Below are 12,972 nucleotides of genomic sequence, written 5' to 3'. Positions count from 1 at the left end.
CTATAATCACAACTCTAAGTGGATTAGGCTATTACCAATACATTGGGGCTAAACCACTATAAAAATCGTCTGTGTCGTTTATTTCTCTTGAAGGTTTTTGTCGTTTTGACGTCTACACGTTGTTGGCCAAAAACGCGGTCAACAGAGTCATTTGGCCATATCCGTGTAACTAAACGTGATTAATGGTTTAAGGTTAAATTTTTTGGTCAAAAGGTACAATCATTTAACTAAAAACGTTTACTTCCATACATGGGATCCCAAACTGCATTCAAAAAGGTTAATTACAATTGAAAAGTTACAACCAGCCGCCTAAGCGGAAAAATAGGGTTTGACCCTAGTTCCTCTTAGAAACCCCAACCGTCGTGGTCGAGCTGCTGCATATGTACACATCGTCACCGATGCTCTCCAACTCAAGGATGGTTCAGCTTCCTTTTCCCGTTACCTGCACCATATAACACCCGTGAGCAAAGGCTCAGCAAGAAAACTTAAACATGCTCATAAGCAGTTAATAACATGTTACCGAATCATAATAAGCATGCCTAGCAGTAATAACCCTACTCATGCATGCATACCATTCATATAAATGACTATAGCGTCATATGGGGTCAGTTTCCCTAGATACATGATTAATGAATCATAGTGGGGCTTAGAGCCCCAGGATATGGGACTAATGAGTCACCTCGGGGCCCTTTTCACTATCCTCTGTATAACCAGCCTTGGAGCTGGCCCAGCGTATCTGGCATTTTTGTTTTCCATGACTAATAGGTTGGTCAAGTGTATGTCATGCTCCTAATTAGGCATAAACATATCGACCAGCGCTCAACGCCCTATTACCGCCCTTGACTTATAAGTTAATGCTTTCGACCAGCACTCGACGTGCTAATGTTGTTCTTAACTTATAAGTCAAGTCCAGAGCCCAACTCTAGGATATGGGACTATTAAGTCACCTTGGGCCCATTGCCCTATCCTCTATATAACCAGCCTTGGAGTAGGCCGAGCGTACCTAGCGCTGAGTTTTTCCACAACCATTGCGTCGGACAAGCATATGATTCGCTCCTGGTAAGCCTAACCAAAATGACCATTGCTCAGCGCTATTGTCGTCCTTGACTCATAAGTCAATGCTTTTCGACCAGCGCTCAGCGTTATGGTTGTCCTTGACTCATAAGTCAAGTCTTTCTCAATCAGATAATGCAGATAGTCATATATGATATACCAAATATCTAGACATGGAGCATTCAACATGCTTAATCGACAATCACAGGCATAATTATAATCATGTGCATTTACAAGGGTCCAAGCTATAATAAAATGTGTATTCAACATTTGGGCTAAGCCTTAATCATCTACATCATGTATTGGGTGCAGTTTTCTTACCTTTGGTCCAAGCACAGGTTACGAAGGAACGACCCTCCAACACGACCCCGGTTCTGAGGCCCTAGCGATAACCTAGGCACAACTATAATATAGAATCCCATTAATAATGAGTGAATATCGGCTTTTGGACTGAGTCCTAGCCTACGGGACGTTAAATTCTACTAAACCGAGTAGTAGGATCAATCCCAAGCCCTTAGGTTTGAGTTCCCGCACTCAAAACCTTCCCAAGGCCCTAAAATCCCTTAAGCGCCATGACCCCACACATTTGAGTCGCGGCCCGCCCTAAGTCAGAGGCCCAGCCTCTCCTTTCACTGAACACGGACCGCGGCACAACCCAGTAGGCGTCACGGCGCGACCGCACATCAAGAAAGCGCCAAACTTCATGGTTCATGAGGGCCGCAGCACGACCCCACAACCCGCGAACCCAGAATTCTCATATCCAAATCCTCCCAAAACTCACCCCAAACCGTACCAAACCCACAATTCAATTTCACAACATCCCTATGATGTCCCAAGCAACAAAACCCGCCATTCAAATGGATCAAAAACTCCCTAAGCCATAAAATCCAAATCAAAACTCAAGAAACTTAAGGAAACAAAAACTCAGAAATTCAACGTTTTGATTACCTCTAATTATGTTGTTTTCCAGCTAAATCCCCTGGCTATCAAGCTTCTAATCTTCCCTAGAATCATTATGACTCTAACCTTGCTTGAATCCGAGCCCTAAAACTCGAGTTTCCTTCAAAAATGCTAACGAGCTTAAATGAGAGAACGGGAGAGAGAACGAGAGAGTTTTCTGAGTTTTATAGTTATGAGAGGTTACTTTGAGTTCAAGAAACCTTAAGCAAATCTCAAGGCTCGAGGTGCCCAAAAACGTCCTAGAGGGCAAAATAGTCAAAATCATCATAATTCTCTCATGATCTCACTAACTCCAAATATATCCTCAAATATTCATTCCCTTTACCCAATATCCCAATAATGTACTAAATACCCAAAATACCCCTTGACTCACCCCAAGTCAAGTATTAGTCCCGCTGTGACTTTTCCGCTAGCTTGCTCCCTAGGATCGCCTCGTGTCGAGTAACCCAAATATATCCACATAAGCTTGCAAACTTCTCCATGATTATGAGGAACACCAGGTGGAGGAACCATGTAAACTTCTTCATTCAAATCACCATTCAAGAAAGCATTCTTAACATCCATCTGGGTTATATTCCACAGACGAACAGATGCAACTGCAATAAGAGTACGAGCAGTAGTCATTTTTGCAACAGGAGCAAAAGTTTCCTCATAATCCATACCATAGTGTTGAGAGAACCTTTTAGCCACCAATCTAGCTTTGTAGCATTCAACGAATCCATCATACTTGGTCTTGATTTTGTACACCCAATGAGAACCAATTGTACGTTTACCATAAGGTAAAGGTACCAAATCCCAAGTATTTGTCTTTTGTAAAGCTAAAAGTTCTTCATTCATAGAACGCTACCAAAGGGGGTCTGTAGCTGCCTCCTTATAGGATAAAGGCGCAGACAAACAATGAATAGAAGCTAAAAACGAAGTGAAAGAAGTAGAATAAGACGAATAAACAAAATGAGGTAGTTTAGTAGACTTACGAGTGCGCTGAGGATAACAAGGAAGATCCACAATATCAGGAGCATCTTGAACAACTATAGGCGAAGCTGTATCAGAAATGTCAGGCTGCAAAGTACCAGCATCAATAACTCAAGACTTGCGAGAGTAATGAAGAGGAAAAAGGACTATAGGACAAGTAGAAGATTTAGACTCTAAAACTTGAGGAACTTGATGAGAAGAGGCACTTGTATGCTCAGAGAAAGGATCAATGTGAATAAGATCTAATTTGGTCAAGTTATGAGTAGTGCCACGAATAGAAAAGAAAGGTATATGCTCAAGAAAAACAACATGACGAGATGCATATAATTTTTGAGAAGTTGGGTCAAAACAATGATATCATTTTTGGCCTTCACCATAACTAAGAAACACACAAAGTGCAGAGCATGACGATAGTTTTGTACGCTCTACACCAGGACGTAGGATAAAGCATGTAGAACCAAATACTCTCAAGGAAGAATAGTCAGGAATATGTCCATATAGTTTTTCAAAAGGAGACAAACCTAAAGTGATAGAAGACTGATTCTTATTAATTAGGTTGACTGCAGTAAGAACTGCCTCTCCCTAAGACTGACTATGAACAAAAGATGACAACAAAAGAGAACGAGCAGTTTCAGCAATGTGTCTATGCTTTCTTTCAGTAACACCATTTTGTTCTGGTGTATCTGTACAAGAATTTTAATACATAGCTCCATCTAAAGCAAGAAAATCACAGAATTTATTTGAAGTATACTCACCACCCTGATCACATCTAAAACATTTAATAACAACAGCATGTTGAGCTTTTACATATGCTCGAAAACAATTATAAATATCAAAGTAGTCAGAATGATGTTTCATAAGAAAAACCCAACAAAAACGTGGGTCTCGATTATAAATATCAAAGTACTCAAAACGATGTTTCAAAGTAGTCAGGGGGAGGTACAGTAGCAGCAACATTAAATTGTGGTGGATAGTATGGTCAAGATTTTGATTGGTTTCCAAAGTGCGGTTGATTACCATAGTGAGGTGATTGATTACTGGATTGTTGGTTACCATGATAAGGAGGTATAAACTGATGTCTTTGTTGCTGAGGTGCGCGGTTTACTAGCTTAGGACACTGAGTTTTCCAGCGACATTTTTATTTGCAAAAGCTGCATTCACAACCCCAATCTTTGTGTGAGGTTTTTTTTCATGGTGAGTAAAAGATCTAGGAGGAAGTACTGCCAAAACAGAAGGACTGGGTGTTGGGAGGATTCCTTTCCCTGCTTGAGACTTAAGACGAATTTCATCTGCCAACAACTCACTGACTACTGAATCAACTAAAGGAAGTGGGGTACGATGAAAAATAGAGCCGCGAAGTCCGTCAAAGTCACCACGAAGTGCCATTAAAAATTAAACTAATCGTTGTTCCTCCTTGCGAGCAATATAAGGTGTAAAAGCTCGTAGCTCTGCATATTCGGTAAGTGCCAACTGATCCCAAAGATCTGTCATAACTAAATAGAGCTCTTGAATACTCTTATCTTTCTGATCAAGAGCTCTAATATCGAATTCCAGTTGATATTGCTTTGCAAACTTAGACTACAATCTTGCAAGATGGCCTCAAACTTCCTTCGCTGTTTCATACTTGGCTAATTAGGTACGTATTGAATGTTCAACAGAATTGTTTATCCAAGTGATAATTTTTTAATTATCAACTTCTCAATTTTCTAATAGGGTTGCATAATCAGTCTTGTTACTTGTGGGTTTATTCACAACTCTCGAAATATAACCCCGCAACTTTTTAAAGTTTTAATGATGAAAAATCTAGTCTGAAACTTAAATCCAAGAAAAGATTGACTTAAGACACTACTTTATAGATTTCAAACACTTGTGCAATACTTTTGGGGTTTATTTGTGTTTTTTTTTTTTTCAGATCTAGAACTCTGAAAAATTGCAAAAAAAATTTCTAACGATGCAGTTGCGATGTCATTTCGATGGTGCCTTGAAAACTTGGTTTTTGGCAAAAAAAAACGATGCTGATGCGATGTTATTGCGATAGTGCATTGAAAACATGATTTTTGGAAAAAGGCGATGTCTAACGATGCTGATGCTGATGCTGATGCTGATGCGATGCCAATGCAATGGTGCATTGAAAACATGGTTTTTTACCAATAACGATGCTGATGCGAAGATATTTCGATGCCAGTGCGAAGGTGCATTGAAAACATGTTTTTGACAAAAAACAATGCATAACGATGCTGATGCGATGTCGGTGCAATGGCGCATTGAAAATATTGTTATTGGCAATAACGAAGCATAACAATGCTGATGCAATAGGGATGCGATTTCAGTGCGATGGTAGATTGAAAAAAATGGTTTTTTGACTAAAAATGATGTCTAATGATGCATAACGATGCTATTACGATTCCAGTGCGATAGTGCATTGAAAATATGGTTTTTTGGCAAAAACGATGCCTAAGGATACATAGCATGCATATGTGATGCCAATGATATAAAGTCCATTTAATACAGTGATGCATATAGTGTGAAATTTCTCTTACAAAATTAAGTTGATACAATGATAGAAAAGTGTGTTATTTATACTAAAGTCACAACAAGAGAAAGACTAAAATAATTATTACAAGAGAAAGACTAAACAAGCCTGTAAGCTAGTAATAATTACTTTAACAATTACAATACCTCAATGTAGTAAATACTTTCTTAGAAGAGTTGCAAGAGAGTTGAAGAGGTAGTGGAGTATAGCGTTCAATGTGGGGGTAATGAGTTACTAGTAAGAGTTAGAGTGTTTGAAGCACATGATTATGTTGGGTGTCTCCATAAAATGTGTTAATGCCCTGAAAAGATTTTTGGACTCCCAAATGCTATCAAACTCCACTGAAAGTCTCTGGCTCAATGAAGTTTCCTTGAAATAATTTAAGTTACTTTATTTCTTTCGGTGTTCAGAGTTGGAAGAGCTAAAGATAGATTGTCTTCCTCTTCAAGGCTTAACTAAAGGCTTAGCGAAAGAGTTCCAAAACCTCCGTGATGTCAGTTTTTTTTAATGTCGTTACTTGAAGGAAGTGAGTGGGCTAATTTTTGCTCAAAACCTGCAGCATCTTTTTATCCAACATAGCAATGAAATGGAAGAAATAATAAGTGTGGAGATTGGAGAAACCAGGTGATGCTCTAGAGGAGGTGAACCTATTCTTAAACTTGAAACCCTGAATTTAGTCAATTTACCAAAACTAAAGAATATCTATCTACCCAAAACCCCTGCCCTTTTCATGTCTCAACTCAATTGAAGTAAGTTATTGTGAAGAGCTGAAGAAACTTCCAATGAGTTCTAATGTGCGAAAATGAGACCCAATGTCGCAAATATTGGTGGAATGAGTTAGAATGGGAGGATGCGACCTCTCAAAATGTCTTTCTCCCCTGTTTTGAAGAATGAGCTACAGGTGAGATGTTACCAACTTAAGTTTTGAGTTATAATTAATTAATACATTATTTTGATTTTTGAGTTTGAGTTGTTCTGAATTTTCTGAGTGGATGCTGTAGGAAATTTACATTGCAATGTGGCGCTTCTTTCTCTTTATTTGTTGTCCGGCTGGCAAGGTAATAAAATTTAACTCGCTAAGTTTGTTGCTCAAAATTCTAATTAAGCTCTGTCAACTAATTATTTGTATTTTAAACGTTAACAGATAATGGAGCTATAAAGAAATTCAAGTGATGTGTGTGTGGTTTTTGTTTTATTGTGTTTTTTTAAATTATCCACATGTTTGAGGATTTTCTCTATATTTAGCTATGTTCCTTTGATTTCAGTATTTTTATTAGTTAGGGAATTCAAATGTTGTGTACATGTTAAAAAAGATCAAAGTATACACAATGAAGCTTTTGGGACTGATGTGGTTAATATGAAAAAAACAAACAGTAAAAATTAATGATCTTCACATATTTTATATGTGATCAAGTTCTTGCAAGGCTTATCATCCAATCAAAAATGTTGATATCAAACTACTTACTCTGCAATGACAAGTGAAAGTAGAATTGGATTGCACTTCAAACACTGATTCTAAACAAAAAATAAAACAAAGAACATATTACCAAATTAAGAAATATATGAAAAAAATTCGTACCATTGTAGTTTTGTTGCAAGTGATCTAAATTGAGATTTTGTCAGGTAGATAATAAACCACTATACTTTATTTGAATGAAAACAAAGCTTTTTTAATAGAAAAATGTATAATTTTAAAGGACCTTGCCTAGTGGAATGGTTTGATTCCCAACTCATTTATACATATAAGTTCCATAAGAGGAGAATTACAAAAAATTAAAAAAAATCGTCTACTATAGGCTTTAGAAACATAAGATGAGGATGAGGTATTATTGTTTTACTCTGTTCCTGTAGTTTCTTTCCTCTGTATACTTTGGTACACCTTTCAGCTCCACAACAAAAGACTAATCATACCTAGACAAAAGAAAAAGAAAAGTTATGAAGAGAAAACTAAAATCTCCCATAAATAAAAATTAAATAATAATTAAGTGATGTTTGTAGCTACAACTTACCATGAATCAAGATCCAAATAATCCATGTCATCCATATAGTCACCAGAAAAACAGTGGACAAATGTGTCTCGAGTGGTCTCATCCTCCCATTGCATATCAAAAAACCATTGGTTTTGTCCCCTAATAGTCAGATTAGATGCTCTAGTGACATTAGAACTGATTGGAAGTTTCTTCAGCTTTTCACATTTTAACACATCAAGTAACTTGAGGCAATGAAAAGGCAGGGGATTTGGATAGATAATCTTTAATTTTGGTAAATCAGACAATGTTATAGCCTCAAGTTTAACAAATGGCTCTTTAGTTTCTGGAATAGTATCACCAACTCTGTCCACACTTATTATTTCTTCAAGTGCTTCACAATTGTAGATAAGAAGATGACTCAATTCTCTAGCGAAAATAATTCCACTCAAGTCCTTGAGTTTTGGACAGTAATGAATACTTATATCACGAAGGCTTCCAAACAATGCTTTATGTTCTCTTCTTTCCCAATTCAAGTCAATCTGCAAAGCTTCCAAGCTCTGACAGTGGCGGATAGAAAGTCGGAGTAAAATCGCCATAGATGAAAGATTATGAAACTGTAAGGTGCTTAAGTGTTGGAGAAACAAGGTTTGAGTGGAGTTTCGAAGCACTTCAGAGGTCAAAAACCTCTCAAAGGCAATGACACATTTAATGGTGACACCCAATGTTAAAACATGTTTCAAGCGCTGCAATTCTTGTACTAGTAATTTATTACCTCCACATTGGACATGATCCATCACTATCTTTTTGGACACTCCACATCCAAACATGTTTAAGACTTGCAATAGAGAAAAACTTGATATTAACCTTTTTGGGATTATATCTAGAGAAGATAACCCCTCTAAGTTCAAGTATTTCAACTTTGCCAAGCTACTCAACTCTTTTGGCAATTCTTTTATTTCTGTACCTCTCAGGTTAAGATATTGCAAGGAAACTAAAGTTGAAATTTTCACTGGTAAATAACTTAATTTTCTATTGATTGATAGATCCAAAACTGTTAATTTAGGCATGGAGTTGAAGAATTTATCACAAGTTCGACGCAAATCATTAGATTGAAGGAACAAAGTTGAGAGGTTGGGACATGTTGTAGTTAAAGAAAGATACTTGATCTTGTTTCCTATCAAAGAGATCATTTCAAACTCATTCCATTTTTCAATCTTTGGGGGATCAACCAATAAAGCATTTGTTTTCACCAAAAATTTACTCTCTGCCTTCCCACAATCACTAGCAATCCATAGCGCCATGTCGCGAATGACATCATGCATCTTCACTTGATTACTTGATTCACTAACCTCTTCTAATAAACATGAACAAAGAAGCAAGCTAATAAGATCATATCCTTGGCATTTCACATAAATTTCATCATCATATTCATCCAAAAATCCCTCACACATCCAATAATTTACCAAGTCATCTTTATCAATATTCCATTCTTCAGGAAATAATGCACAATAAAGGAAACAAGACTTGAGTTTCTCACTTGATAAATTGTCATAACTGAACTTAAGAAGAGGAAGTACCTTATCTCCCATAGCTGAAAATTTTGATGCTGAAGTTCTCAACACATGAGCTGCATACAACCATTCTGAAGGCGTTCTCTTGTGAGCCATGGCGCGTCCTATGGTTATTAGTGCTATTGGTAACCCATCACACTCTTCCACAACTTTTTCTGCTAAACATGGGATATCTGGATGAATATTGAGAGCTTTCACTCCCACCTTTTCTTTGAACAATTTCCACGAGTCTTCTGGTGACAAGCACTTTACTTCAACTTTTTTATCAGCATCCATTTCACTACAAACTTCCATGGAACGAGTTGTAAAGACAAGCTTGGATTCATTTTGATTATTTGGCAAAGGAATCCCTGCTATAACAAGATCGACTCTCTCCCATAAATCATCCAATAACATAACAAACTTCTTCTTATTCAAGACTTTGAAAATGTCTTCAGCTTTCTGCTGAGAGCTTTTGCTCTTCCATGTGTCACCTGAGTAGCCAAGCTTTTCTCCAATCTTATTTTGAATCTTCTCAAGGGTGTGATCTTTTGACACCACTACCCATATCACATAATAATTACTTGGAGCATTAAGGAAATTGTTATTAATTTTTTTCAACAGGGTGGTCTTTCCCACCCCTCCCATTCCATACAGCCCCATAATTCTCACATTGTCATCGTTGAATTCTGTCCAAAGATGGTCAAAAACTGATTCCAAGCCCACAGTTGGCTCCACTGGTACTTCAGCCACAGCAGCTATTGGTTCCCTTTCAGCCACCACTTCAAAACCCTTTCCCTCTTTAAGCAAATCAGTAATTTCTTCCATCTTCTTAGACACCTTTCTCCCAAACATATAGCTGGCCTTATAGTTTGTTGAACAACAACCCCAAAGGCTAAGTCTGTTGATTTCTTCAGTTCTTCTTTGCAGTAGTTTTTCATTGACGTCAGTGTCGATGGTCTCAACCCTTGTAAGCCATGTTTGCACCTCATCCAACCGTGTCAACTGTTGTTCCTCTGCAAGTGTGACTCTCCTTAATATGGTATTTTTCTTATCTGTTAAATCCTTCAGAGCTTTTGTTAGATTCTTAAGATTATCTTCAAGCTTGTAGATGTAACTTGATTGTTCAGCACTGCATTTATAACAATGTTTGACAACATCATTAGCTGTATTACATGGCAGAGAAAATGTGATACCCATTGTTCCTTCCTTTGAAAACTCAGAAAAAATGAAGAGAAGGTTACTTGCAAATTGCAATGGCGTTTGATGTTTCATAACGAAAATATGGATGTATATATATATTTGTTAATTGTTGTTATTTGTAATTATGAAATTTTTAAATTTTAAGACTTTTTTTTCACGACTCAGTCATTGAAAAACAAAAGTAAACATTGCCGTGTGTGATGGGTTTCAACTTGTAAATATTAAAAATCTCTATCAACAAATGCTACTTAAATTAAGACAAGTTGTGTTAAAAAAATGGTTTATGTCCCAATTCAGACTTTAGAGTTTAGATTTTAAACAAATAAAAACTATACAGAGGAAAAGATGTAACGACCCGAATTTGCTAATCGGGCTTAAGGCCTTGATTAGTGTGCCTGGAGGGCAATAAGTGATTTATTATGCTTTAATGTGTTATGGGTGGATTAATGTGAATATATGATAGTGCATGTTTAGTGAATTAAATGTGCATGTGGGCCCCGACTGGGTATTGGGGGCGTGAATGTGATATATGTTATATATGTGAAATGTCTGTGCAGCACGGTCCAAGACAGTCCTGGGGAGCGATTAGCCAGAGGGTCACAACGGGGTTGAGATTCCGACTCGGGGCGAGTCGAGGGGTAATTTGGGTACTAGGTGTGTTATGGGGTTATTGGGACATGAAAATAAATATTTGGAGATATATTTTAGGATAGAATGTCTAGGCGGGTATATTGAGGAATTTTACCATTTTGCCCTCGGGGACGTTTTGGTACCCCGAGCCTTGAGGTAACCCTTTATATTTAAGTTAAATAAAACAAAAAGGGGGAATTAATTGGAAGCCTTGGGAAACCGACTTATACCTCTAGTTTCAGCTAAGGATAGAATCTCTCACTATTTTCACCTCTCTCTTTCACTCTCTAAGGAACAACTCAAGGGAAACTTGGAGAAAGCTAACTTAAGCAAGGATTTGGGCTGAGGAAACTCAGGAGCTTGAAGCTTGGGGAATTGAGGATCAACTTCAAGGATTGAGTTCAGCAAGAGGGTAAGTTTTAATTATAGGTTTATGCCTTAATTTGCTGTTGGTTTGTAAGAGTGCATGCTAGTTAAGTTTGATGTGTTCTTGAGTATTTTAGTTGGGTTTTTGTGGTAGACTTTGATGGATTATGATGTTGCTACTGAGTTACTGCTGGGCTGAAGTATGTGTTTAATATCTGGGTTAGATAGGTGAGTTTTGTTGGGGTTAGCTTGAAGAAAAGGGAGGAAATTGATGAAGAATTCTGGGTTCAGTGGGGAGCGCCGCAGCCCTAGGAGGGGTGTGCCGCGGCCCGCATGCGCGCGCAGCCATGGGAGGCTGAGGGAATTCGAGCGCGTCGCGGCGCGCCGCAGCCCGCGTGGTGGTCAGTGGAGAGCTAGCCTCTGTTTTGAGGCTAGCCGCGGCTCTAGTGCGAGGGGCCGCGGCCCTTAGTGTCAGTGAGGATTTTAATGATATTTTTGACTTGGGAACTTAAAGGGTAAGGCTCGGGATGGATTTTATCATTCGGATTGGTAGAATTCAAGGTCCTGGAGGTTAGGGTTCTGGTTTGAGGTTATTCATTGGATTAGAACTTGATGACTGAATATTGGTGATGTGTTGTGACTAGGGATTTCGACGAGGCTCTGGTTTGAGGACTGTGCTCGGGACATCGGTGCTCGGAAAGCTCGGAACTCAGGTAAGAGAACCCTTCTTCCCATAGAGCTTGTGTGCAGGGCTGAGCCCAATGTGTTTGAATGAACTGATATGCAGGTCTGAGCCCAGTGTGATTGAATGGATTAATATGCAGGGCCGAGCCCAATATGTTAGAACTGTGGGGCGTAGCCCTTTATTTGTTTATGTTAGAACTCTATGTATGCCTATTATGCTTTGTGAATTATGATGTGAATGGTCGGCTTGGGCCGGGAATGGTGTAGACCGAGAACGGCGAAGGGCCGAGAACGGCGTTGGGCACAATGAGTGCAAGGCCGAGAACGGCAAAGGAGCCGGAAGCAGCGCTGAGCACGTGGAGTGCGAGTTGCCAGGGCGAGTCCCCAGAAGGATACCTGGGATATCCTCACGGCATGGTCCGCAGACCCAGGGCTTGGTAAATGCCTGGGACGGCTAGGCCGTACGTGTTTAGCCATTGGTGGCATGTTTATATGTTCGATATATGTGATGCATATTTTATCTGCTTGTGGGTTCTCTTGCTGGGCTTCGGCTCACAGATGCTCTGTGGTGCAGGTAAAGGGTACAGAGGTGATCAACCAACCATGAGTACAGCAGGCGTGAGGCGGCGTGTACATGTTCGGCCAGCCTGGCCGCCACGGCCAGAGGTTTTTGGGAGATGCTTGTGAATAAACTCTGATTTTGTCGTCTAGTCGACTTAGCTTAATTAATATGTTGTAAACATTTCTAAACTGTATTTTGGGATCCCAAGTGTAAACCTTTTACGATTCTCTATGGAAATTAATATTTTTAAGGTTTTCTCTCTGTTTATAGCTTAATTACATTGTTTGATCTAAAACCTCGATTAGCGAGATGAAAGCACGTTTTTAAACTCACTTAGTAACGACTCTAAGGAGGTAGGGCGTTACAACTTGGTATCAGAGCGAGCCAAGGTTATTGGTTCTGGAGATTGACCGAACATGTACACACGCAGTCAGTGATAGGCTTAACTCAGGGTTGGTTGGTAAGATTGGTTAATATGTTGAAATACGT

The 12,972-nt window shown here is 38.8% G+C and overlaps 1 protein-coding gene across 1 annotated transcript; it reads right to left on the bottom strand.

Moving 5' to 3' along the window:
• Nucleotides 1-7,419: 7,419 nt before the first annotated feature.
• On the bottom strand, nucleotides 7,420-10,238 carry LOC133799597 (probable disease resistance protein At5g63020). The gene is made up of 2 exons (XM_062237600.1): nucleotides 7,528-10,238; nucleotides 7,420-7,429 (listed from the first exon to the last, which is right to left on the bottom strand). The coding sequence occupies exons 1-2, from the start codon at nucleotides 10,236-10,238 to the stop codon at nucleotides 7,420-7,422; spliced, it is 2,721 nt and encodes a 906-aa protein (XP_062093584.1).
• Nucleotides 10,239-12,972: the final 2,734 nt, after the last annotated feature.

Source organism: Humulus lupulus, chromosome 9 (genome assembly GCF_963169125.1).
Source record: "Humulus lupulus chromosome 9, drHumLupu1.1, whole genome shotgun sequence".
NCBI lineage: Eukaryota > Viridiplantae > Streptophyta > Magnoliopsida > Rosales > Cannabaceae > Humulus > Humulus lupulus.
The sequence above is the reverse complement of the archived record's forward strand: the minus strand, read 5'-3'. Positions and strand labels throughout refer to the sequence as shown.